This window comes from Syngnathus acus, chromosome 2 (genome assembly GCF_901709675.1).
Source record: "Syngnathus acus chromosome 2, fSynAcu1.2, whole genome shotgun sequence".
In the NCBI taxonomy this organism is placed as follows: domain Eukaryota; kingdom Metazoa; phylum Chordata; class Actinopteri; order Syngnathiformes; family Syngnathidae; genus Syngnathus; species Syngnathus acus.
Window position 1 is genome coordinate 24641116 of NC_051088.1, and position 26056 is coordinate 24667171.

General features: G+C 43.6%; 5 protein-coding genes, 1 long non-coding RNA gene and 2 other non-coding genes across 12 annotated transcripts; 4 read left to right on the plus strand and 4 right to left on the minus strand.

The window, feature by feature from the left end:
- Window positions 1-2638: 2638 nt before the first annotated feature.
- On the minus strand, window positions 2639-6737 carry si:dkey-109j17.5 (zinc finger BED domain-containing protein 4). The gene is made up of 5 exons (XM_037245582.1): window positions 6225-6737; window positions 5267-5482; window positions 4782-5041; window positions 4143-4695; window positions 2639-3792 (listed from the first exon to the last, which is right to left on the minus strand). Exons 1-5 carry the CDS (start codon window positions 6372-6374, stop codon window positions 2953-2955), a joined length of 2019 nt encoding a protein of 672 aa, XP_037101477.1. The 5' UTR covers window positions 6375-6737; the 3' UTR covers window positions 2639-2952.
- Window positions 6738-8007: 1270 nt separating this feature from the next.
- On the minus strand, window positions 8008-9442 carry ccdc115 (coiled-coil domain containing 115). Its single transcript, XM_037245702.1, has 5 exons — window positions 9206-9442; window positions 8960-9063; window positions 8782-8888; window positions 8491-8682; window positions 8008-8233 (listed from the first exon to the last, which is right to left on the minus strand). Exons 1-5 carry the CDS (start codon window positions 9308-9310, stop codon window positions 8106-8108), a joined length of 636 nt encoding a protein of 211 aa, XP_037101597.1. The 5' UTR covers window positions 9311-9442; the 3' UTR covers window positions 8008-8105.
- Window positions 9443-9759: 317 nt separating this feature from the next.
- On the minus strand, window positions 9760-9831 carry trnae-uuc. Its single transcript has one exon. It is a non-coding gene; the product is annotated as a tRNA-Glu (tRNA).
- A 203-nt stretch (window positions 9832-10034) lies between these two features.
- trnah-gug lies at window positions 10035-10106 on the plus strand. Its single transcript has one exon. It is a non-coding gene; the product is annotated as a tRNA-His (tRNA).
- A 229-nt stretch (window positions 10107-10335) lies between these two features.
- LOC119119408 (EBP cholestenol delta-isomerase) lies at window positions 10336-11648 on the plus strand. Its single transcript, XM_037245734.1, has 5 exons — window positions 10336-10458; window positions 10601-10895; window positions 10977-11013; window positions 11085-11215; window positions 11303-11648. The coding sequence occupies exons 2-5, from the start codon at window positions 10604-10606 to the stop codon at window positions 11521-11523; spliced, it is 681 nt and encodes a 226-aa protein (XP_037101629.1). The 5' UTR covers window positions 10336-10458; window positions 10601-10603; the 3' UTR covers window positions 11524-11648.
- Window positions 11649-12140: 492 nt separating this feature from the next.
- On the minus strand, window positions 12141-14414 carry fkbpl (FKBP prolyl isomerase like). Of its 4 annotated transcripts, none has more exons than XR_005096599.1 (5): window positions 14270-14412; window positions 13825-14003; window positions 13125-13396; window positions 12316-13032; window positions 12141-12258 (listed from the first exon to the last, which is right to left on the minus strand). XR_005096599.1 is itself a non-coding variant. In XM_037244332.1 (4 exons), the coding sequence occupies exons 2-4, from the start codon at window positions 13994-13996 to the stop codon at window positions 12388-12390; spliced, it is 1089 nt and encodes a 362-aa protein (XP_037100227.1). In that variant the 5' UTR covers window positions 13997-14003; window positions 14243-14414; the 3' UTR covers window positions 12288-12387. The 4 variants fall into 4 exon arrangements, 2 of the variants coding, with proteins under 2 accessions (XP_037100227.1, XP_037100212.1); XR_005096598.1 differs by having other exon boundaries at window positions 12151-12265; window positions 12315-13032; XM_037244332.1 differs by lacking the exon at window positions 12141-12258 and having other exon boundaries at window positions 12288-13032; window positions 14243-14414.
- Window positions 14415-14794: 380 nt separating this feature from the next.
- On the plus strand, window positions 14795-15120 carry LOC119117821. The gene is made up of 2 exons (XR_005096608.1): window positions 14795-14974; window positions 15030-15120. It is a non-coding gene; the product is annotated as an uncharacterized LOC119117821 (long non-coding RNA).
- A 324-nt stretch (window positions 15121-15444) lies between these two features.
- LOC119117811 lies at window positions 15445-17632 on the plus strand. Of its 2 annotated transcripts, none has more exons than XM_037244351.1 (2): window positions 15445-15601; window positions 16399-17632. In XM_037244351.1, exons 1-2 carry the CDS (start codon window positions 15484-15486, stop codon window positions 17136-17138), a joined length of 858 nt encoding a protein of 285 aa, XP_037100246.1. In that variant the 5' UTR covers window positions 15445-15483; the 3' UTR covers window positions 17139-17632. The 2 variants fall into 2 exon arrangements, with proteins under 2 accessions (XP_037100246.1, XP_037100239.1); XM_037244344.1 differs by lacking the exon at window positions 15445-15601 and adding an exon at window positions 15608-15940.
- Window positions 17633-26056: the final 8424 nt, after the last annotated feature.

Here is a 26056-nt window from a genome sequence, read left to right on the forward strand (position 1 = left end):
CAACCAAAATAGAAGCTATTGTGATCCCAGGCATATCATGTGCATGTCTGGCTGCAGGGCAGGCTCGGTGAACCCACTCCCCCCTCTCGGCCCCCGACCAGGCGCTGGACGCTAGAAGGGGCCAGCGATAACGAGACAGCTTATTGAATGGCAAAGCTAGGAGTGTAAACACTGCTGCCTCTTTAGAAGAAGACATTTTGGACAACTGCTTGTTTTAGGTGTCTCCCTCCTCCAACACACTCGATTCACTTGATCGGTTTATCGGCAAACTGAGCAGGAGCCTGTTAACTCATTCACTGCCAGCCCAGTACAAAGTGATGTTTGACGTCTATTCTCGTCAATGGCGGTGAATGATTTAATCATCCTAATCATTTCAATCTGTGTGACCACCACAACACTGGTCAAGAGGGCACAGAAGCGCTTGTACTTCCTGCGGAGGATGAGGAGAGCCCACCTGCCCCCACCCATCATGAGGACGTTCTACCGAAGCACCATAGAGAGCATTCTGACAAGCTGTCTCTCGGTGTGGTGTGGAGGTTGCAGCGCCTCCGATTGGAAGAACCTGAGGAGAGTGGTGAGGACAGCAGAGAGGATCATCGGGGCTCCTCTTCCCTCCATTCAGGACTTGTCATCCCAGCGCTGCGTGTCCCGAGCCCGAAATATTATCAGTGACCCATCACACCCCCACCATGGACTGTTCTCCCTGCTGCCCTCTGGGAAGAGGTTTCGCAGCATCCGCTGCAGGTCCACCAGGTTCTGCAATAGTTTTTTCCCTGCTGTCGTCAGACTGTTGAACATTCAAACGTAGCACTCCTCTGCACACTTGTAAATACTGTTTTTGTCTCCTGCACTGTTCACATACTTTATCACTGCTGCACCTTGTACTTTATAATTATCTTATTTCATATTTTTATATAGAATGTCACTTTTTTTTAACCAGCCGAAATACCTCTACATTGCTGAAAGCCGTATGCAACGAAATTTCGTTTTGTACACACCTAGTGTTGACAAAATGACAATAAAGTTCTGTCTAAGTCTAAGTCTAAGTCTAAGTCTAAGTCTAAGTTAGTGGTGGGATATATCGAAAACATGCAGGATACTTCGGGGACCAGACATCGACGCCAGTGGCTTAAAGCTAATGATGGGCAAATGAAGCTTCAAGATGATTCATGAACCCGTTGTTGCGTTTACTTAGACCTCTAGATGGCACTCTCTGAAAGCCCACCGACTTGCCATTTCTTAAAACCCTCACTTTAAACCAACATTGCCACCTAGAGGAGCCAAAGAATACAACAACTGGTTCATGAAGCTTCATTTTCCCCATCACTACTTAAAGTCATAATTGGATGACTCCACCGAATACCTTTGGGTTGAACTAAAACCGATACACTCCTCTCTTCTGGATGACTGGACGAATATTACATCGGGCACTGTGTAAAGTCCGTTATCACTTCTCAACTCAACATTTCCTCCCATTTTCAGCTCCCGTGAATGTTCGGACCAGGAGTCGCAACACTTTTTGTTAACATGGCTTGTCTTGTGTGTGTGTGTGTGCAGTCCCTGACACAAAAGATGCCCCAACCTCTCCTAACTGTCAGCAACAGGCGGGTTATTAATAACTTAACTGGTCTGTTTATCCGTGAGTGTGTACAGGGTTACCAAGGCTGTCTCAATGCGGAACCATAACTTTTGTTTTTGGCAACGGTACTGTCCTGCAAAACTAAGCAATAAGCCCCCCCCAGCTACCTAAATAGAGTAGTGCAGACAATCATGACGGGCTCTTAATAGCTAAAGGAGCATGCAGTGCGGCCTGCTATGCATGTGTCTGAGTACTGCACATTCGATCCGTGAAATTGGTCCGCCGAGTGGGGGAGGGGAAGAACAGGTTCCGTACGTGGCTCTCTGCACTGCAGATGTAATCACTTGGAGCTAAGGCGTTCAATTACAATTTCCTCCTGTCTTGCAGCCTCACTCTCAGCCAAGTAATTCATTTGAGAGGCAATTACCAAGAGGAGCCAGCTGCTCTAATGCAAATGGATGAGCTGTCACAGTCTGGTGGGTGGAAAAAATGGAGGGATGAAAGAGACAGACGGAGAGAAAGGGAATGAGGGGGTGGAGGGCTTCAAGCTGCATAAACAATCCACAGCACGACGGGATGGGCAGCTCATGGGTAACTCGTCACAGATATTAGGAACCATGTTTGAAACTATAGAGAAGTCAGACTGGATGGAAAGTATTTAAGTATTATTCGTATAGGACCCAAAAACAGATGACACGACATGGTAGGACCAACAAGACTCTTTACAAACCTTACAACCAATGACACCAGAAACCTACGAGACCTCGTGATGCATGACACCAAGTGCCTACAGCATCTTGAACCTTCCACCCAATGACATCTTACACCTTAGCTTCTAAAACACCTTACGAGGATCTATGGTAGGCCCAACAACAACGTAAACTCTAGACCCAATTGAACCAATGACATCTTACGTCCTGGAAACTGAAAAGAAAACCCAAAGTCTTACACTAAAGTGCCAATGGCATCTTCAAAACGACAATATTTGAGCAAAATGTTGTCAGAACTGAAAATCAGTCAGAAGCTCAGTGTATAATAATATAATGCCTACACATTGTTGATGATTTTACAATAAGTAAAGGTCATTTATTAAGTGCTAGTGATGAGGCATAACAACCACAAGGGGGGAAATTGTCAATGTTAGTGGGTGACGCATTGTCATAGAAGTATTTTAAAAATCCAATACATTAACTTCTCGGGTTAGTATATAGATATCAGCGACAAGAAGTCCTATGCATTTTTTTGTTTAATGTAATCATTGGTTTGTTAGTGGGTTCATTGGCTGGTTGGATAAAGATAGTGTCAGGCAGACGTGTTCCCTTTATTCCTTAATACGCGCTGCCATATTTACTATAAGGCTGCAAACAACTAGACTATGTCCACAATAATCTATAATTGGCTTTGAGGTAGATAAGTGTCTCCAGGTTCTTTGGTAAGGGTCGCCCTCTCTCGGGCCTCAGACAGCGCTCGGCCTTGCTGAAGATGCTTTCTACCGCCGTGCCGCAAGCAGGTATGGTCACCGCCCTCTTGGCCACCTGGGCAAGGAGCGGGAAGTCAATCGCTTTACGTCGCCAGTAATGCAAAACCTCTTCATCCGTGGGTTCCTCTCGCAAGTAGATGGCTAGCTCCTGTTCCAGGCTCTTGGCTTGCGTGGTGGGTCTCTGTTTGATGAAAGAGAACAACTTGCAGGGACGAGTCAGCGACGACACGGGCGACGGTGTCGGGGTTGGAGACGTGTGGGAATGAGGAAGTCGTTCTGTGTTGGAGTCTGCGGAATATTTGGATAGTTCTTTCAGAAGAACTTGTCCGTGCCACTCGGGGTCACTGCTCCACGTGAGCTTGAATTGAGGGTCGAGAGTGGTGGCGGTGATGTAGAGGGGGTCCTCCAGGATGGGAGCGAGGCGGCGCTCAGTTGCCTGACTCAGGCTGGCCAGGAGAGAAGGGCAATGAGGGGTCGACGTCTCCGAAAGATGCTTGCGTAAACCCAGTACGCACGGGAGCGCAAGACTAATGGACACGTGTCTGTCTGTCTGCACGTCGGTCTGCGTGTCCGTCTGTCGTTCCCCGCAAACCATGTCCCAGGCTTCCATGAAGGGCTCCAAAGTGTCAGTGAGCTCCCTCAGCAACGCCGTCTCCGAAACACCTAGCACCATTTCCCCAGGTCCGCTCATCTCCTCCAAGACCTCCACGGAGTCCAGAAGCCGGCGAAGCATCTGTATCCCAAAACAGAGAAACTTCTTGATACACCTTTTGACTTGGGAATAGAAGAAACAAAAGTGTTCAGGAGCTGAACTAGACTTTCTGCAGCGGGTCACCAACTTGGTGCCAATGATGGCAAGTTGTTGACCTGTTCTACAAAATAGCTCAGTGGTGACTGGCCATTTTCTTTTCTTTAGAATACTGAAGATGTGATCATGTGACAACGTCAACGTGGCATGCGCAATTTTTGTGAGCTGTAGCTGGTACTCCATGAGTCCCTCATAGGAAACAAAAGAATCAGCCTTAAGAGTTTGAAAAACACAATCTGGATGACTGTGAGAGCAATTCATGAGATCATGTTTACCTTAAGCTGGATCGCCCAGTCTTGAACCGGTGCCAAAGCGTTTCCCAGGGCTCCCATCATCAAAGCAGGTCCATCAAGCACCTGACTTAATTTCTCCGGTGGAACCACTGTTGTAATGTATCTGTAGAAGTGGCCAGCTTTGGCTAGCGCAGAAGCGAGTTGCGTACAAGAACGCAAGCCCTCTCTGACACAATGGCTGAGAGAGCGAGAGAAGCAGTCCACACGGCGAACGCCGCCATCCCGCTCCCACGAGTCCTCCCACGCTTCCTCTCCCCCGTGTCCATTCCTAACGCCTCCCTCCTCGTCGGTGCACCTTTCGACATCATCTTCATCCTCCTCTTGGCAGAAACCGGGTAGACAGCGTGGCTTCACAGTCGTCGTGGTCAGAATCGGGTCAGACACGACACGGAAGGCTCTTCCGGACACGCCGTGAGAGTGACAAACGTCTTCGAAATCGGAAAGAATTCGATTCCCGGTGAGGGGAAGGCACGCCAGGAGAGCCGAGCGCATCTGCCACTCCAATGACAGAAAATGGCAGGTGACACCGAGGTAGCTAAAGAAAGAGAGGTTAGCGAACAAGTATTGTATAAAAAAAACAATAATGCTAGCATGCTAGCATTGTTTATTTACAATCCTTACCCTAGCGAAGATGCGGACGAGGCCCTCCAGACATCCAGGCTGAGGCTGAGGGCATGCGCCGAAGCCAGCGCCTGACGAATCGTCACCTGGGCCTGGTAGGTGTAAGCTGGGAGGAGCTGGTTTTGGATGTAGTACTGGGGGTCCGGAGTGTAGCGTGGCTCCAGGAGCTGAAGAAGTACCCTGAAGCCACAGTTCTCCACCATTGAAACTGGCTGCAGATCGCGAACGATCATCTTCGCAATGGCCTCACTTATCAAAACCTGTGGTTGGGATTAGGAGAAAGAGGTCAGGGATTTTGATAGGCTTCCGTGAGAACCTGGGCTCTGACATTTTAAATGTGACTGACATCTTTCATTGCCAGCTCCATTCCAATAAATCTTTGACGTCTATCGCCGTCAATGGCAGTGAACGGGTTGATTTTGATTTAATGAAAGTTATACTGTACTTTTTGAATTGGAGACTTTTTCGACATATGTGTGACCCACCTGACGTGGATCGTGCTTGTCAAACTTGCTTACTCCTCCTCCTCCATCTAAGGTGCCCATCCCTCCAGCACCTCCTCCCAATCCTGCCCCCGCAGGGAAAGTGTAGCGGGCATTCCCTCCATTGGCCATCAAAGTGTGCATCGGTGCAGAGGGGAAGCCTTCTCTCTTCATGTCCTTCCTTTTGACAAAGTCATCATACATGGCCTGGTGCTTGCGCTGAATAGGAGTCACAACTGTTACTGGATTGACCGCACGACCAAACATGGGCCAGTCCAAAATTGGAGGACAATATCAGTTTTGAAAAACAGATCATTTGTTTCATCGTTTTTTAATAGAAATACAGATAAGATCAATCATCAACTGTGAATGCGGGACATTTGATTCATCTTAAATATGACGCGGGAGTTTTTAGAGACACGAGGTGTCAATCATGATTATTTTGTTTGTTGGTTTAGACATGTGAGTGCAGATAGAATGATCTATTCTTGGGGAAAAAAAATCAAGTTATTTATTGCCACTCTCAGCTGAAGGTTAAACACATTTTCTTTCAGATTCCAAGGAGGACTGATGAAATCATAAAGTATTCACATTTGAGAGCCTGAAATTTAGGACTGTTCAAATAAAACGGTGGGGGAAATGGTTTTAAATTGACTTCCTTTTTCATTTGGGGTTATTAAACACTGCCATCTTATTATACTTATCGGATTAAAACCTAATGAATAAATCGCCAGATTGGCTATTTATTTCTTCACCCTCTGTGGACAGCAGCAGCTAAATGAGAGTGAAGAATGATTTAGCTCATAAAAGTTGTCTTAACCTAACAATTCATCGTCCTCTTGTAAAATGATGGCTACGCCCCTGGGAGTGGTGGTGGGGGGCAGAAAATGTACTCCAATTCTGGAATGACCCACATACAACGCGCTCATGATTAATTCCCTTCGCGTTTTAGGGGAATTACCTTAAGATGCGTGACGAAGTTGGACGTGACGCTGCGCTTCGCTTGAATTCTGGTGCCACACGCTTTGCAGTTGGATTCGATTTTTCCATTCTCGCCCTCGAACACAATATTAAAGTAATCCAAAATAGACACCTTCGAAACGGACGCCATGGGCGCAAACAATCTCTCTCGTCTGCACCCAATCGGAAATCACGAGCAGGGACAATGATGATGATGATGGTGGTGGTGATGACGATGATGGTGGTGATGATGATGAGAGCGGCGTAGCGGTCCCTCGCTGGCTTTCATGGGCACAGGTCGGCGTGTTTACTTCCCGGCCAGCGGGCAGGAAAATGAACAAAAGAGAGAGAGACGAAGAGAAAAGAGTAGGAGGGTGCACAAAAATAATAAGACAACTTGCGAAGATGGGTCGGAAAGCAAACGCGAGCGACTGCGGATGCAGGAAAACAACACTTGAGGATACATCCGCCGATCGGACGCGCGTGCGCGCGCGCAGGAGGAGAGATGGATGACTGAATGTGCGCGTGTGCGCGCGCGTCAGCTCGGACCAGGAAGTACACGCAGGCAGAGTTTCATTTCCGGTTGCTCAATGGATGGATGGATGGATGGCACGGGCACGGGACGACGAGTTGGACGGATTCTTCTTTGTGCTCAGAGTTAACGAATTGTTCTTCGATCTTAAGATCATAAATATGCGATAGTGCACGACTGTAAAAGCAAAACCAACGCATCCTTATCTGAACAAATGTTCTCAAACCTTTGCAAAAAGTAACACCACGAAAACAAAAATAAAGGCTCTCCATGTACCACCATGGCTTTTATAAACTTTGAGAATAGGGTTTTAAAATAGGGTCTTGGTTTCAAATTAGAGTTAGGGTTTCAAATTAGGTTTTTGGATTGGGGTTAGGGCTTCAAAGTAGTTTTTTAAACTCAGGTCAGGATTGAAAGGTTCAATTTGTGTTGTATTTGAGGTGTGTATGTACGTTAAGTGTCTGTGTGTGAAATATACGTATGTATTAATAGTGTGTAGGTACATGTTTAGTGTTAAGCGAGCAGCAGGTGGGAGATAATTTAGTAATTTAGTATTTTGTTGGGATGACTGAGGCAAAATGATTTATGGCTGGGTATTTAGGGATTATTAAAAGGGGGTGGGATTAAATAAGTTATACTTCTTCCTACTCCTTTTCAGACATGTGAATGTGACTTATGGTTCTTTTGCGGTTATATCTTTATTGCTACGCTTGTAGGCATGTGTATGTGTATATGTATATATATGTATATTTTTATATGTATATATATATATGTATATGTATGTATGTGGGTATGTCGGTATGTGTATATATGTATATGCATGTATTTTGTCATGTCTTTTCATTGTGTACAATAATCTTATTCTTTTTTCACATGTTTGAAATAAATGAAACGAAACGAAAGGTAATGGGTTGAGGTTTCAAAGTAGGGTTTTAAACTAGAGCTGGATTTCTAAATATCATTTTACATAGGGGTTGGGTTAGCTTCTCAAAGTAGGGTTTTGATTTAGGGTTGGGGTTTCAAATTCCAGTTTGGGTATCTCACTTGGGTTCAGTTTTCAAAATATATTTAGGGTTTACAAGTATGGTTTCAAATTAAGGTTTCAAAATAGGGGTTTCAACTAGGGGCGGGCACCCCGAGCATCTTTCGGAGCATATCTGTCACCAATCGTAGATAAAGGTTAAATCCAGCTGGGATTGGGGGTCCTTCTGCACTCAGTTGGGGGGTTGACAAGTAACCTTTTTATAGCGAGTAGTGTGACTCATCGATTTTATTAAGCACATTCAACAACAACACATTTACAATGAAGACAATCTACAACAAAGAAATGGAATGACCCCAAATTCATTTTTAACATGCAGTTATGTCCTCTTTTTTTCTCTTTTTCTCCACTTTCTCCTGAAAACATCGCTTTAGCTCCCATCTGGTGTTTAAAATTTGCACCTGGAGAGTTGCAATCTCAGCAGACAGTTCGATGACTGGAAAGAAAACAGAAGATAAAGTCGTCATTAGTCGTCGGCAGTTTAATCTAGCTCCCTCACTTTGCATTCATTTAGCTCCTCTGTGACATTCTCCGTCGAGAAGTAGCACTTCAACCTATTTTCTTGACATCAATCATTACTTTCCTACTAGCCAGGTCTTTGGCGCCATTTTTTGACAACTCTGTTATACAAAAAGCACAAACAATGGAAGCAATCTTTTCATGATTTGAACAAATATTTAGACTGTCCATTACCTTGCTTGAACGACAACTGGGCTTGTTTCAGGGATTGTGGCACCAAAATCCCAAACCACTGAAGTGGGTTTTGCGGAAGATTCGGTTCACTTTTTGAGTCTGGAAGATCTTTTGATGATTTTCTTTTTTTCAATTCTTCAACTGTCTTCTTTTCACTGCTTGTTTCTGTAGGTTTGATTCTTCTTCTGACACCTGTGAGGGCAGAAAAGCACATCCAAAATGAGGAAAATGTTCTATAATTCTTAGAAGATGGTTTCCTATGACATCAATTTTCAAATGGTCCAGTCTTACCTTCCTCTTTGGGACCAATGTCTTCAACAAGTGCATTGGCGTTACAACACTCATTGTCGTGCTTTGGCGAATCTGTGCAGAACTCGACATTGTCATCACCAAGTTGTCTGCATACACACATAAAGTCACTGTGTTTAGGGAAGTTTTAATTCATTGACTCTTTTGCTTGAGTTCTCACCTTACATGAACAGCAACCAGTGGCTTTATCTCACTTGCATACTGAAGAGCGGACACTTGTTTGTTTCCCATTGAATATCGTGCCTTGGAAATGAAAAACCATCCCTGCAGGGAGCACAAAATGGTAAGCTAACATAGCACAGGCGGTACAAAAGGAGACTAAAGTAGAATTTGACATATTCAAACACGCAATAGCTTTACAGAGTTTCACAATAATATAAAAACAGAGATGTCTCTTAGTCACTACCTGCTCGATGAGGGAGTTAAGACGACCTCGTTTTTCCTCCAGTAACTCCAACTGGTCCATCAAAGCTAGCAAGATTTCATCTAGTAATAGAGCAGATTCGTCCATGTTTTGGGGGGTGTTAAATCGTCTTTAAATCCGCCCTAGTGTGTTTGGAGCATAAAACAGACAACAAATTGCTACTCGGGTACAAAACTTCCGCAATGCGTCACGTGACATTATCCCATGTGGTGTTGGAACGTCACGTGATGTTTCGACGGAAACGCGATTGTGCTCGTTCTGATCAGTCATGTTGGAGGTGGCACACTGACCTCGTAAATTCAATAAAACGTCATAAAGAGATTTTATTTTATGGCCCATAATACAATTCGCAAATTATCTTTAAATAAATCAGGTTCTGAGTTACCAGTGCTTTCCCCTGCGGAAATGAAAAAAAAAAGCATCAATATGTAGACAATCTAACGATAAATCCAAAGCTATTTATATTGAGGCTGTCAGTATAAAAACGTCTGCCCCAAAAAAAACAAAAACCCCCGAGTTCGAAAACCAAAAGGAAGTTCCCATACCGGGAGTCGAACCCGGGCCGCCTGGGTGAAAACCAGGAATCCTAACCGCTAGACCATATGGGACTTGCATACCGACCAGGGTACTTAAACATTATAAAGTAAATCAAAAATGATTTTTTTTTTTGTGAGTTGCTAGTTTTTAATAGATTCGTGTTACGTTGACTATAGATTACTATTTTGAATATTAATCTCATTAAAAATAAATGTTAAGGACTACTCGTCGTCTGAATAACTTCTTTAACAACTCTTGGGGCGGCCAACGTCACGCCGTGATCGTATAGTGGTTAGTACTCTGCGTTGTGGCCGCAGCAACCCCGGTTCGAATCCGGGTCACGGCAGATTGCAATCGCTTCGTGTGATTTCAATCCGTATGATTTTGTTCCGCCACCTAATGGTAAATCCCAACATTTATTAATGACACCTAGTTTTAGCTTTTCGCGATGTCTTATTTCATTGGTGTATTTCATCTATGACGTCAATGTTCCGAGAGAACGAGCCAATCGTCGAACCAGTTGATATCACATGCTATGTGGCACACCGAAGCAAGCACTCCGATTGGTCAGGCACTGGGAGTTCCGTATTTGAGATTTTTTATTGTCCACGCCTTGCGTGTAGCATTTACCTGCAAGTTTTCTTGAAGTGAATCGTTTTTTGTTTTCTAAAGTTCGGGAGTTTTGCTCTTCATCACTGGTGAGAGCAAAATACACATGTGGAATTTTTGTCTTAACCAGCACGAAGTTAATTTGTACTCATTCTGTAGAATCAGTTGTGCAGGTGATTGTGCAAAGTTTTGTGTTTCAAAACGTGATCACGATTCCCTTCTTCCAAACAGGTGATGGCGACCGCCTCAGGATCTGCGCCTCTTCATCCCTACTGGCCCAGGGATGTCCAGATTCCCACTTATGTGGCCAATGACCGTAGCATGGCAGAGATCCTGACATTTCTCTTCTCTGTGTCTGCGCTTTTTCTCCTTGTGACCTGGATGATTACCGGCCAGCTGGGCACTCTGAGGCGTCTGGCCGTGTGCTGGTTTGCCGTTTGTGGTTTCATCCATAGTGTCATCGAGGGCTGGTTCTGTCTCTACTATGATGTTATTCCAGGGGACCAGAGTTTCTTGTCACAGTTGTGTGAGTACAGAGACATGTTTCAGACATGGATGAAGTGAAAATTTCTCCTATTAAAAACGTGTTCTCACATCTTTCTGCCAGGGAAAGAGTACTCTAAAGGGGACAGTCGATATGTCATGTGAGTTGATGATTGCACACAAATCCAATGTATAACTCGGAGGGCTGAATCAATGTTTGTCGTGTGGCCAGAGGTGACAACTTTACTGTCTGTATGGAGACAGTGACTGCGTGTTTTTGGGGACCATTCAGCTTTTGGGCTGTGTTTGCCTTCATAACTAACAAGCCCTACAGATTTGTCCTGCAGCTCATACTTTCGCTCGGTAAGAAAAATCAAGCACTTGTTTTATTGCATTGCACCGCTGTATTGTATTGTTGGTGATCGGCCGTATTATGCCATTTTCCTCCAGGCCAGCTGTATGGAGATGTGCTGTACATGTTCACTGAACACAGAGAGAATTACGTTCACAGTGAGCTGGGACACCCCATCTACTTTTGGTTCTACTTTGTGTTTATGAACTCCCTGTGGATCATCGTGCCATTGGTGCTCATTGTGGATGCCTGGAGACAGTTGTCTGCTGCACAGAAACATTCGGATGGGAGAAAGCCTCAAAAATCCAAGAAAAAATAAGATATGCAGAGAAAGCACACCAAAGACTACATTTTGGATTGAAATGTTCTGATTGAAATTAAGAAAATATTTGGGACAATCTGAGTCCTTTGGGTTTTAAATAAAGACTTTCACTCGTGTCATCACAGGAGCTCATTGTGGACGCCTGGAGACAGTTGTCTGCTGCCCAGAAACATTAGGATGGTAGAAAATCTGCGTGAAGCTGGCCCCCCACCCCACGCAAAATTTAAGGAATATAGTCTGTTTCGTTTGTGCCGTAAAAAAATTCGTTTGTGCTGCAACGGTTTTTTAGTAATTTTATAGGTCATCCAGAGTTCACCCAGCCCCCCATCTGCTCAAAATGAACCCAAAATGGTACCGTTGGTTTGTGCTGCAAAACCTTTCGTTTGTGCAAATTTTCTGGTTCGATTCCGGGTGTCGGTTTTTGGCAGCGTCAAAACGCTGACCATACCCTAAAATCAACACAATGACAATATACTTTATATCGAAAGCACTTCAAAACTACAATTGACACGTAATGGTGCTCTTTTGCTTCGCCATGCGCGACATCTAGTGGTCATCGCTGAGAAACACGCAAACCGCCAAGTAAGCCTCAAAAGTAAACACAATGAGAACGATTATTTTGGCTTCTCAACAACACAAAACTCAACTCCTTTTTATTGAAACCACAATCAAATGATAAGGCATTTAAGATTAACAACAATAAATAAATTAAGTGAGAGGGTAGCCATTCAGACAGTCATGTTTAAAAAAAAAAAAAAAAACATGTATGCTCTTGTTCCAGTTAAGCAGCATTTTGAACCCTCTGGAGATGTCAGCGGGAGGTCTGGCTGACACGTTGCAGTCATACGTATCTCCTGCTTTCTAGTTGAACATTTTACTAAGTCTCTGTCCCAGCTGTGCATTTGTTTCCCTTTCTCGACTTGTGATTTCTTTCAGAGCCTTCGTGGCGGCCGCGGATTCCGGCTGCAGCTTCAGCAGTTCTCGAAAGGCCAGCCGGGCCTCCTCCAGCTCGTTCACCATCTGGCAGGCTTGGCCGAGTCGGTACCAAGCTTTAGCCCCGCCTGGTTCCAGCCGTGTGGCCTTAGCGGCATTTTCTTTAGCCCGCGCTGGCTGCTTCAGTTTGAGCTGACACAACGACAAGTTGGAGTGAAGTTCTGCTTTCATGCTTTGCACTTGATGAACCGTGGGAGCGCACGGTGGATCTTCAGAGGCTGCCGTACTTTGTTCGTCGATTTGCTGTTCTTGTCTGTCCGCCTCGCAGCCCAGCAGGGTGATGACGAGTTTGAGGGCGCGACTGTAGCTGTCCGACGCTCCCCACAAGTCTCCGCTTCGGAACCTCTGACCGCCTCTTTCCTTATGGGACCTCACCCACTCCCATTTTTCACCAGGTGACATCTGCCAGGATTCCTTTCCTGGCGTGAAAGCTTGGAGCTCCACAGTGGCACGTACTTCCTCCGTGGGCCGGGAATGCCATGTGTCAACTCCATTTGCCGGAATGAGTCGAATCTGAGAAGCAAAACGCAAACGTAAGAGCTCAGACGTCATTTTTTAGTCGACGGCAAATGGCCGATGTGTGCTGATGTTGTTATTTTCCATACCTGACATGTCTCTCCAGCTCTCATGGCCTCCACACATACTTCTGTAACATCACAATGACCCTCTCCAAGTCGAAATGTTGTCCATTCACCTAGTGGTATCTGCAGGACAGAGTCCAGCTGACGCTGTAGTACAGTCGCTTCTGGAAAATCAAGTGGAACTCCTCGCTTGGTCTCATCTTCTTTTACAGATGGCGAGGTTTCAGCTTGATCCGTCACACACACACGAACACGACACAGTGAACCCAACCTTGGCTTGTTAGCGGACGACAGTCCTGGAAGAAAACAAACAAACAAGGTGCTTGATTACTTCCTGTAAAATAAAATTAGGGCTGTCACAATCAAATATTTTCGAAACCATTTAGTCCCCATCACTGTAATGCAACTAGTAATTGTTTTTTGGTATTGTTTTGTGGTTCAAAAAGGTCAAATCTAACAACAATTGGGTCATCGCAAGAGAGGGATTGAAGTTGTTCAACCCTTTTTGAAACTGTCAGTTACTGTGGTGGTCGTGGTGTTTTTCAAAAGCGGTATTTTGTAAATGTCTGTTTCCCATTCAACAAAAAAACAATCTACATTCATGAAGGATGACAAAACTCAGAAAATAATTACTGTTGATGATTAAAATAGCTGTCTATTCATTGATAGTAGATTCATTTTGACAGCTCAAACTCAAATAGAAAGAAATGCATCATGCAGGCACCTTCTCCAGAATTCGAGACTTTCTGATGGCTTCCTGAGAGCGTCAGCGTCTTCTGGACCGCCCAGAGGCCTCTCGGACAGACCGACACCCAAGATGTGACATCAACCCCATCAGGATCATGGGCAGCAGGAGAATCAATCTGCGCTTGTTGAACACCTTCAACTGTGTCCATCTCTCCACTGAAGACAACTAAATAGACGTGGGCTCTCAGTTTGCTACTTTATGTCGTTTTATTTGTGTTAGGACAAACTTTCAAAGAATACATTTTTAAAAAACGAAGACATGATCATGAGCCTCGAAAGTGTTGTCAAGTTCGTGCAGGAGAAAGCAGACCTGCTTACTAACTAACCGCGGTGGGCCAACCATGAATGCAACGGACATTCAATTCTGGATCAAATGTATAGAAGGTTGCAGATACCTCTGAATGATTGCAAGAATGACGTACCAGATTGAACAGATAAATAGATTCAATCATCTGATCCATGGAGGGAAACGAGTTTCTTCTTCGATGTCCGTGACTTCTTCGTTGTGGTTCCTTCCAGACACTGTGATTGATACGCCACGTTGCTGCCATCTACAGGCTATAGCTCAGTACCACTCGCTGTAAAAAAAAAAAAAAGGTATATAATAAAGTAAATACAAAAATAAAAACAAATGAATGAATGAAGGAATGAATAAATAAATAAATAAATAAATAAATAAATAAATAAATAAGATAGATAGATAGATAGATAGATAGATAGATAGATAGATAGATGGATAGATAGATGGATGGATGGATAGATAGATGGATAGATAGATGGATAGATAGATGGATGGATGGATAGATAGATGGATAGATAGATGGATAGATAGATATTCCGTGTAAAAAGACAAAGGCGTATCCACCTTATTCCTCCGCCCCATGAGCCTTTGCGTGATATATGGGAGGAACTTCCGGTATAGCAAAACCAGCGCTGTTGGAGCGACTCCACTTCATTTGACAGTTCGACATCAACAATGTCGGAACGCCAGTTGTTGCTGCTTTGAAGAGAAAACATTTCAAGCTTGCTTCCTGCTAAAATCACATCTAACTACTTAACGAACTTCAGACGTGAGCAATAGGAAAACATCTGAGGGTGTCATTTTGTTAAAAGAGTCTTATTTCGCTGTCTGTTTGCAGCCACTTCCAATTTTCAATGCAATGAGGGCTGATGAGCCCTTAGAAGCAGGCAAGTCTGTTTGCAGCCGCTTCCAATTTTCAATGTAATGAGGGCTGATGATCGCTTAGAAATTGGGGTTAAAAAAAAAAAAAAACACTACATGAAGCCAAACTTATTGCAACCGATGAGGGCATTTGACTAGAAGTCTCTGACCAGAAGTTCTCACATTCCATGACAGACCCTGGGAATAAGGTTGATAAGAGTGCGAGAGAGACCAGCCCGACCTTCATCTCGCCGTTCCAGTTTTTCTCCTGAGACAAGACCAGGCACTTGGTCATTTCGTAGGATTGCTCACACTTAATGATTGAGTTGCTTGGAAGTGGTTGCACAGGCTCAGTCTGGGAGCAGTTTTTCTTTTTTTTTCACGTTCCATACATCACATGGCCCTGTGATGTCACACAACCTCCTCTGAGACAAGACCAGGCACTTGGTCATTTCGTAGGATTGCTCACACTTAATGATTGAGTTGCTTGGAAGTGGTTGCACAGGCTCAGTCTGGGAGCTGTTTTTTTTTTTTCTTTTCACGTTCCATACATCACATGGCCCTGTGATGTCACACAACCTCCTTGAACCGGGTGACGTCACATAGACGCTTCATTTGCTCTAATGACACGAGCCTTTTCATCCATGACAAATGCGTCTGAAAGCCACTGTGGATCCCTGTCAAGGTGCACCACGGTCGCTGCCTCTGAGTGTATTCAGTCGGCGTGATCAGCGCCTTGTCGTCGTCTAAATGGATCCGTTACCGTATGGCATTAGTAGTCAGCTTGAGTGCATCTCACGTGCCGTGCTGCTGTCACAGCCGGGTGATATTAACACATTTTTAGACGCCCATCTGAAGCAAATGATAGAATTTGCAGGCCCTGACCAAAAAGATATTAAAGAGCTTGCCTTTCGATATCAAGAGCAATGGGGTAAGTTTGACTGGTCTTACATTTACATTTTAGCCAAGAAACTGCCAAAGAAAAGAATTAGTAAATATGGAAATGTACTACGTCGATCACAGGTGTCACACTTCGGTCCACCGACACACTTGATTCAAACAATCAGCGAGCTCCACAGGAGCCTGATAATGATCCTGATTGTTTGAATCAGGTGTGGACTGGAGTCTGACACCTGTGATCCAGATGGCCAAGAAGATGAACTAAGCCAGATTCCGTTTTTGGGTTGACCCTCACCATATGAACACTAATGATTTGTTTTGATGCGCAAGATGCCAGCGACGACTCTTTATGTGTGATTGTATGAAAAGGTTTGACCTGGATCTTTGACGTGGCCAATCAAAATATTGGTTATATTTCTGCTGACACTAGTCCCAAATGGATACCGCAGATATCCATAATCCATGTATGATTCTTTGTTGTCTTTGCAGAGAGCGACTTTTTGATGACCATCAGCAGACAAATAGAAGTCGCCAAGTTGGGAGTCCGATTGTCTTCATCGTCTCTGTCCGTTTCCAGATCATTAACTCTATTTGGGGCTGAGAAACTCTCAATACCGGTGTCATTGCCGTATGAAGAGATCCCGATATCTGGTGCTGTGGACATAGGTGGAGCATCACAGAGAAAAAAGTCACAACAAGCTTTTACAGCCAGGTCCCCCAGTCAAAAGGAAACCAAAGTGTCGAAAAGGTCTTCAGCACCCACCACCCTACAGGGGCAGCATAAACCTTCTTCCCAAGGGACAAAACCAAGAGCGGTGTGCAGTGACTCCGTCAAGGAGGAGAAGAAAGAACAGCAGATCATCACGCAGCAGGTCATGGGGCAGCAGATCATCGGGCAGCAGATCGTCAAACATCCTCAAGCGGCTGGCCCGCCCAACACCCAGCAGAAAGGCTCTCCGCAAAAAAAGCCCAAACCGAGAAAGACGCCCAAAACAAACACTGACAATTTCACCTGCACATTAGAAGACTGTATGTACCATAAATCCACAAATCAGTTTGAGCCGGACAAGAAATTGGAGGCAGTTAGAACCGGTGCAGGGCCAGCAGTCCATAAGTACCGGGGTGTTAAAAAACCTGAGCTAGGCCCTGGATCTGAGATACGGATCCCATATAGACCCAAAGGAGGGATGCTTTTTGATCCAGAACTAAGGTATAGTCCGCGACTATGATGTGTGGAATTTGATTTCATTTCAAATCGATCATCTTTCGAAATAAAGTGAGTCTGAGAACAAATGGTCTACAATTGATCGAAAAGAGGAAGCATGCTGCATAGAAAATGTAACTCGAAACACTGAATGTGATTTATTTCGGTGAGATTGTAGCAGGTGTGTGCAAGGCTGGTATATTTTTCCAGTTCCTAGTTGTTAAAAAAAACATTTGTAGCTCACGTATGTGGCTAGAATATCAATATCACTGAATATTTTATAATTGTATGTCTCAAGTGGCACAGATATATGTAAGACTGGAGTTCCCTCAAGCTTTGTGCTTATCGACACCCTATGGACAGTATCAAATCTGAAAAAAAACAAGAATACAAAAGTTTGTACATATTGTATCTATTTTTTTCTTTGTTTTTGTTAAAGATAAAATCTCAAAATGCTCATCCAAATTCAAGATGGTAAAACTTCTCCAGAAAAGTGTATATTTATTGGGACTGAGTGAAAGGCATAAGTTGAATTTTCCAATAAAAATATACAGAGAAAAAGTTGTCATTACTCTTTTTTAAATCAGAGGACCACAACGGCCCAGCCGCCTCGTTATAGCCGAGGAAGCTCGTTGGGCTCATCGATGGGTTGATACGGTTTGCCGATGCTTAGCGAGCTTTACACTCTAATGTCCGTCGTTTGGTCAAAGAAGGCTTGTCACGTAGCCATTTCAAATGTGTCGATTTAATAAAGAGCATGTAAACACAAGCTTCATCAGGGTTGACCTGACAAAGCAAAATGAAGCTGAACTGTAGCGCTAAGAAAAAGGTGAAGTAATGCAATGACAACATACAGCCCTGTGATGCAAGGTGACCTCATAGCTGGGTGATGTCACACAACATGACATAATTACTTACATCCATCGAGGAATGCCTTTAAAAGCAATTGTTGATCCCTGACACAGTCTTTGTTTCTTGTGACAGGAGGAGCATCAGAGTGATCAAGTTCTGAAAACTTCAACCGAGCCACAAACACAAGAAAGAAGCAATCGTTTCAAAATGGATTCCGAGAATCCGTTATCATTTGGCGTCAAAACTCTGATCGAGTGTACATCCAGGACGACAATACTAAGCCAACCTGATGACATTCCAAGATGTTTAGAAACACATTTAACCCACATGACAAGTTTTGGAGGAGAAGACTTAAACGATAACGAGGTTGCCTTTCGATTTCAAGAGCAATGGGGTAAGTCTCATTCGTCTCTTCGTGCACATGCAAGCCAGATCCAATTCACTATTCTAAACCATGACTCGTAAAAAAAAGAAGAGTTCCGACCTAGGCCTGTCATGATAACAGAAATTAAGGATAGTATCATTTTTCTATGATACTTATTGCTGTTGCATTCCAGAAAAATAAACTACATCCTTTTGAGAGCAATTCTTTTTCCGTTAAGACTGATCATTAGCTTTGGACATTAAAATAGCGTCGATATTTTTTTAACAAAAAAAATACTGCCGTGTCACAACACAGACAACCAAATTAGTGGCAGAGTAAACAGAGATGAGATACTCTTCCACGTGGGTGTACAAGGCTAGAAAAGCAATTTGTATCGGCTATCAAGTCTGCAATTGGGTAAAAGTGAACGAACAATAACAGAAAGTATCTTCACAGCATTGTTATAATTGTTGATTGTGTCCTTTTAAAATGTATTCACCCGAAATATATATATTTTCTATCGATGCCAGCAGTGTATAGTGGCAGGCAGACAAATCAAATGTTCTTCCACTGGATGGCAAAAGGTATTATCAACCTGTGCATCCAACTCTTGCTATTCATCTAAAAGAGTAAGTCATGGCTCTATGGCCCTGCAAATATATCATCTTTGTGTTCAACTCAATTCATGAAATTCAAATGAAATGAAATAAATAATGCAAAAAGAGCACAGAAGAGAATAGCTGTTAGCCAAGGCTAATGGTTGCAGCAGCTACCATTAGCGTTGTCGTTAACACGACTGTACAAAGCTGCATCTCATTCATTTTTTAGACAAAGAGTTATGCTTGTCTATGAATTAACGAGACATGTGCGAGACAAGATGGAACAGTGAAACTAAACCAGCACCCCATCCAAAAAAAAAAAATGACACCGCCAGTGTGAACACTGGAACAACCCAGCATGAATGATGATGATGACATGCAAAGAAAAAAATAATGGCAACAGCAAATTTTACTTTCACAGTAATCAATGTTGGACCATAGACACGAATTGTGGTGGACAGTAGTGATCGAATGTGCATCATGATTATGGTGTGGTGTGATGATTAATCAATACTTTTTTGACCTTAGGGTCAAAGGGTTTAGGTCACAGGTCTGGAGGCCGTCTCAGCTAACCTACAATTGGAGAACTTTTGTAGAAATAATGTATACTTGCTGCAATTTAAAGTCATATGTAGGATTTTGGTGTGTGGGCTGCAGCAGAGAGCGAAATGCATACTAGTTGGCAAAAGGTGTGAGATGAAGATTTGCAAGACTGAAATAATTAAAAATGGTTCAGTGATTGGGAAAACATTGTCTCTGCAGTATATATTCAATTCTGATGTAACTATTTGTTGACTCTTTCAGAGTATGATTTCCTAAGAAAGCTCAACCAAAGGCAAGAGACACAAGAAGAACCAGTACAGGATCTGGCCACACCCCCTGTCCAAGGTCCGCCAATTTCTGCCACTGTATCATTCGTTGAGCCCGATGCCAAAGCTGTATCTGCACCATCACCATCTGCGCAAAGTGCAAAGGACACAGAAGATGACTTAACCCAGGTTCATGAAAGACAAGAAGCAGCAGACAATGAATCTTCAGCGTCGCCTATTTCAAGATCATCCACTGTATCAGTCACTGTGAGCAAAACAGGGGATACAACGAGACCAATATCATTGTGTCTACCGCAAGGCGAGGTGCACGCATCTCATCCAGAAGACACGTCTGGATCAGCACCTCCACCATGTGTACCACCGACCCCTTCATCTGATCGAGAGGACCTATCTTATCCAGTCCCAAGTACAGAAGACACATCAGGATTGGGTCCAGTCATAGAACGCAGATCTTCAATGAGCAATAGAGGTTCTGACATCACCATCAGGATCACAAGAAAAGAATCCCAAGAACCAGCCACTGCAGACTCTCCCACCTCATCTGTATCAAGTTCATCTGCTCTATCGGTCGTTGTGAATCTAACCGAGGAAGTTTCAGGACCACATTCGTCTTGCGAGAGTCATGGATCTGAAGCGCAAAGCACATCTAGAATGTCAATGCTCAATACAGATGACCTAACAGGTTCAGTATCAAATTTATCGGAAATACCAGGGTTGGAGATCACGATACGTAAATCAGTAGGCAGAGGTGAACAATTACAAAATACAGACGACGTGGCTGTGGAGTATGACGGAAAGCATCAAAGAAGAGTCAGAGATGAATCTCCTAGATCCAGTGTGTCAGAACCAGTCAATATATCAGTCAAGGTGAGAAAAAAGCTGGAAATATCAGGAGCAACGTCATCACTGCAACTACACGAAGAATCGCATGTCTCTGAACCAGAACCCATACCTAGGCCAGCTTCTGTTCCATGTCCACCTGTATCTGATATGCAGAACATGTGTGAACAAATTTCAGAAAAAGCAACATCTGAACATGAAGAGATCCCTTCAGGACCGTTGTCAATTCCACCTTCACACCAAGACACCTCTGTACCTGAAACAGAAGACATAACTGAATCAGTTTCAGTGCCACAATCACATCATGAGATCCCCGTATCTGATTCAGAGGAAGTATTTAGACAAATGCCAACGCCACGTGAAGGAACGTCGCTTGATACAAAGGACACACCTGTTCTAAATATGGGGAACATACCCAGAAGAATGCCAGAACCATTCAGAGAGTACAAAACTGAATTAATGGCAAATACGGTCATATCTGGATCCGATGGAATTGCCGAGGAGGTATTGACTCTTTCAATTAAAATAAACAAAAGACAAGAGATCATCAAAACACCAAGAGAGGACTCTCCTATACCAGCTGTATCGAGTTCCTCCACTGTATCAGTTACTGTAAGCATAACGGGGGAAATGCCGGCATCGTTGCCTCAATCACATGTAGAGATTGCTCTATCTGATACAGACGTCAGATCTAGATCAGTGCCTCAAGAGCCTGGAACACCTAAAGTAGTCTTCAGTGCAGAAGTCCTTTCAGAATCAGTGCCTCAAGAGCCTGGAACACCTAAAGTAGTCTTCAGTGCAGAAGTCCTTTCAGAATCATTGCCTCAATCACATGGAGAGATTGCTCTATCTGATACAGACGTCAGATCTAGATCAGTGCCTCAAGAGCCTGGAACACCTCAAGTAGTCTTCAGTGCAGAAGTCCTTTCAGAATCATTGCCTCAATCACATGGAGAGATTGCTCTATCTGATACAGACGTCAGATCTAGATCAGTGCCTCAAGAGCCTGGAACACCTCAAGTAGTCTTCAGTGCAGAAGTCCTTTCAGAATCAGTGCCACAGCCACATGGAGAGACTTCTGTACATGGGACAGAGGATCTATGTGAACCCCTACCACATTCAGAGGATATATCTGGATCAGTGAAAGTTCAAGAAGATGCTGATGATCAGTTAGACGCCATCAAAGAAGTAGAGGAGACGGTAAATGACACGCACAGAACGAGTGTGTCGAGTCCAGACCTTGAAAGCAAAACAGAGGATGCGGTACAACTGTTAGCGCCCCAATCATACGAAGGCCTCCCTGTGTCTGATACCGAGGACATATCACAATCACATGAATATGACATATGTACACCAATGCCATTGCCACAAACACATGAAGGGAACCATGTGTCTGAAAGAGAGGATTTATCTGGAGCAGAGGCATTTGAACATGAAGAAATGTCGGAACAGTTGCCACGTGAAGGGATCAGTGACGACCAATCTCAACCGGAAAGAAATACAGAGGATATATCGAGAGAAGGTCCAATGACAGAAAACCTACTCGATCCAATGCCAGGCAATGTTTTCGAGTATGATTTGTCTATTGAAATCAACAAAAGACAAGACATGAAAGAAATGCTAGGGGAGGAGCCTCCGATGTCCAATACATCGGTATCAGTTATCGTGAGCAAAACAGAAGGGCCGCCGGTGTCAGAGTCAGGATCAGTGTCAAGGTCGCAATCCCAAGGAGAGATACTTGCATCTGATTCAGAAGATACATCCAGATCTATGACAGAAGACACTGTGCCAGCCACCTGTGTGGAATCGGACATCTCAATCAAGATCAACAAAAGACAAGAATTTCAAGAAACAATGGGAGTGGAATCTCCTATGTACGTTCCGTCAGGTTCATCCACAATATCGGTCACTGTGAATAGAACGGAGGAAATAACAGAATCAGCACTGTCATCGCCACATCGAGAGAGCATATCACCTGTACCAATAACAGAAGATGGATCTGGACCAGTTCAAAGTGGAGAGAACATGCTCGTCCCTTCTCCAATGAGTTATGTCGAGTCAGACATTGTTATCAAAATCAACACGACCCAAGAAGCAGGAAGACAGGATTCGTCTTCTGTGTCAGTCATCGTGAGCCAAACCGACGGGTTGCAATCACACGAAGAAATCCATATATCTAGTACAGATAATAAAATGTCAGTGGTGTCATCTGCAAATGACCAATGTGTGTCATTTAATACAGAAACTATATTCGATCCAGCAACAAATACAGAGAACACATTATTGCATACACGCAACCAATCTGGAGTTACGTCACAACCACATGAAGACATCCTTGCCTCTGATGCGGAGAGTTTATCGGATGCACAAGATATATCAAGTTCTGTGCCAAATACTCACGTCGAGTCTGACATCAGTATAAAGGTGAATAAAACACAAGAAACAGCAAGAGATGAATCTCCGGTCACAAGGTCATCCACCTTATCACTTGTTGTGAGCAAGACAGAAGAATTATCCGGATCATTGCAGCAATTGCAAGAAATCCACATATCCAATACAGAGGAAATATCCGGACCGTTACATGGAGACATACAAATATCCTATACGGATGCTCCATCGGAACAAACAAATACAGAGGACAGGTATGAACCACAAAGAGAGATGACTGACCCAATGCTATCTGAACCAACATCAAGTACCTCGGTAGAGTATGACCTTTCAATCAAGATGAACAAAATGCAAGACATCCAAGAAATGGTAACAGTGGTAGAGTCTCCATCGTATACAATGTCAAGTTCATTCACTTTATCAGTCACTAGGGATGATACGGAGGAAATGTCAACACAGTTTGTAGAATACGACCTAATGATCAAAATTGACAATTCAGAAACCACACAAGATAATGCCATGTCGACCGTGTCAAGTTCATCCACTGTATCAGTCAGTGTGACCAATACAGGGGATATATCAGGATCAATGTCCCATCGAGAGATTCAGGTACCTAAAGTACCCATGGAGGTCATACCTGAAGAGGTGCCATCACCACCCAAAGAAAGGACTGTGCCTATTATAGAGGAGTTGCCAGAATCTCCTGAAGTTCAAGAGGAGCCAGAGGAGCCAGTAAGCCCACAAATCAGCGAGCCCACTTCTGAACATGATGATACAGAAAACCTGTCTGATGCATTACTTGATGATGAGTATGAGCCAGTACCTTCTCCACCTGAAGAATTTGTGATTGTTCCTGAACCAGAGCCTGAACCAGAGCCTGAACCAGAGCCTGAGCCAGAGCCTGAGCCTGAGCCAGAGCCTGAGCCAGAACCTGAACCAGTGATTGTACCAGAGCCAGAGCCTGAACCAGAGCCTGAGCCCTCACCAGAGCCCTCACCCGAGCCTGAGCCCGAGCCTGAGCCCTCACCCGAGCCTGAGCCCTCACCAGAGCCTGAACCAGAGGTAGAGGTACTACCACCATCACCACCGTTCAAAGATGTTGCTACATCAACTTCAATGCCAGATATAGATGACATATGTGCAGCATTTCCATTGACACCACCAGATGAAGACAATGGACAGAAAGCCAAGGAGGAAATGAAAACTAAAAGCAAACTTTCACCTATCCAACAAAAAAACAAGGGTGGCAAAAAATCACTACTGTCAAAGTCAAAGCCGGTGCTTGGACCTATAAAGGGTACGTGTGGTGAGTCAGTAAAAGTCAAATCAAAAGCAGTACAGACCAATTTAAATGACATCAAAAAACCCAAGCTCTCACCGATTGCTGAGAAACCACCAAAAACAAAGCAAGGTGATTTGTTAAAAGAGGAAAAAAAAGGCCTCCAGAACCATAAACAACGAATGCTTCCACCTATTGTGTCTCTAAGACCAAAGGGAAAAACAAAAAAAGAGAAACCACCAGAAAAGAAAGTGGAGGTCAAAATCAGCACAATCCCTCCAGCCAGTCGGACACCCTACAGACCAAAGGGAGGGATGATTGTGGACCGAGAACTCATGCCACTCAGATGTAAAGCAGAGGCTGAGATTAACAGAATACGAGACTTTACCCTCAGTAGGAATAAGGACTTACAAGAAATAACAAAAACCATTAAATTTGCACATGATTCTCTTGAGGCCTCTACGGTTTTATGTCCAAATTGTGGGCATAATGCTTCTCTAATTAGATGCAGACATAAGGCATTAGAATGTGACTCTTGGAATCCATACTTAGGGACCTAGTGTTAATACTCCTGCATGCTCTCTGAGACCAAAAACTGTCAAGGGTCACAAGGATTACCTGCTGGCAGACTTCAGTTTGCCAGGCTGAACAACTTTGTCATTGATTCTGTCTGGATCACAAAAGTGATATTGGTTTACATTTTGAGTCAACCCAAGAAATGTTGTGATGGCACTGATGTTGCTGCGTGTGTCGAGGGAAAGTGAACAATGGTGCGCTCTAGTGCACTGCATTGCTATGGAAATCCGCTAATGCTAAAAATGCTGGAGATTGTGATAGTCGCCCAAATTAGCATGCCACCATTTTCTTCAGGCCACATCAATAAGAGTGATGTTTTCAATTCTTTTAGCTTGGTCTATGCCTGGATAAGAAATGGGGGTGTGACATTGTCAATCAACATGGGAGTTGTCCATAAGGGATGATTATTCAGTTCCTTCAGTTGTGTGTAATGAATTGAGCCAAACTGATGATTGAAATTGTTGAAAGTCACCATCTTTGATGGTTCAGTAGGAGGGAGTACAGCCACACAGCTAGCTATAAATGCTAACAGACTGAAACCGATCAGAAGGGTCGGTCGGGTATGTGTTTGGGTTCAAACCCAGCCGCAAATTTATTTAACCTCACTGTGTCAGTGAGTCAGAGGCAGTCATTTTTGCCAAATGCTTTTTTTCCCACATATCTACCTCAACTAGGACTGTCACCGTCGTGTAAATTTTATGCTACATAATTAACAGCACTATTATGGTGCTTTAGTATTTTAATTTGTCGTCATCTATTTTTGCATTACTGTTTCTTAAATCTATGATAATGTATATATATACCGGGACCTGAGGGATCCACTTTCAGAGAAAAAATGAATAAATAAATGAAATTTAAAAAATGTGGTGGTTTGGAAGTGTCTCATGTAAAAACTTCATATGGTCGTCTTGTAGGTTATTTCTTTTTAATGTATTTTACTACTTAAGGATGTACATTTCTGTTTGCTTGTTGTATTTACCAATCAAAGACAGACAAACATTATGAAAAGTGTATACAAGGATCATCCTAATGAAAATAATATAATAAAAAATAAAATATTCCGTCGATGGATGGTTCGCGTCAGTCTACGTCATCACTCGTGGACAGGCTTGTAATAGCTCCTTGCTGCGTCATTGGTATGCGCCGCAACTAGCGGGCAAAACATTTCTGAGCCGTATATTTTTTAACCTTTTTTTTTTTTTCGTGCACAGCACA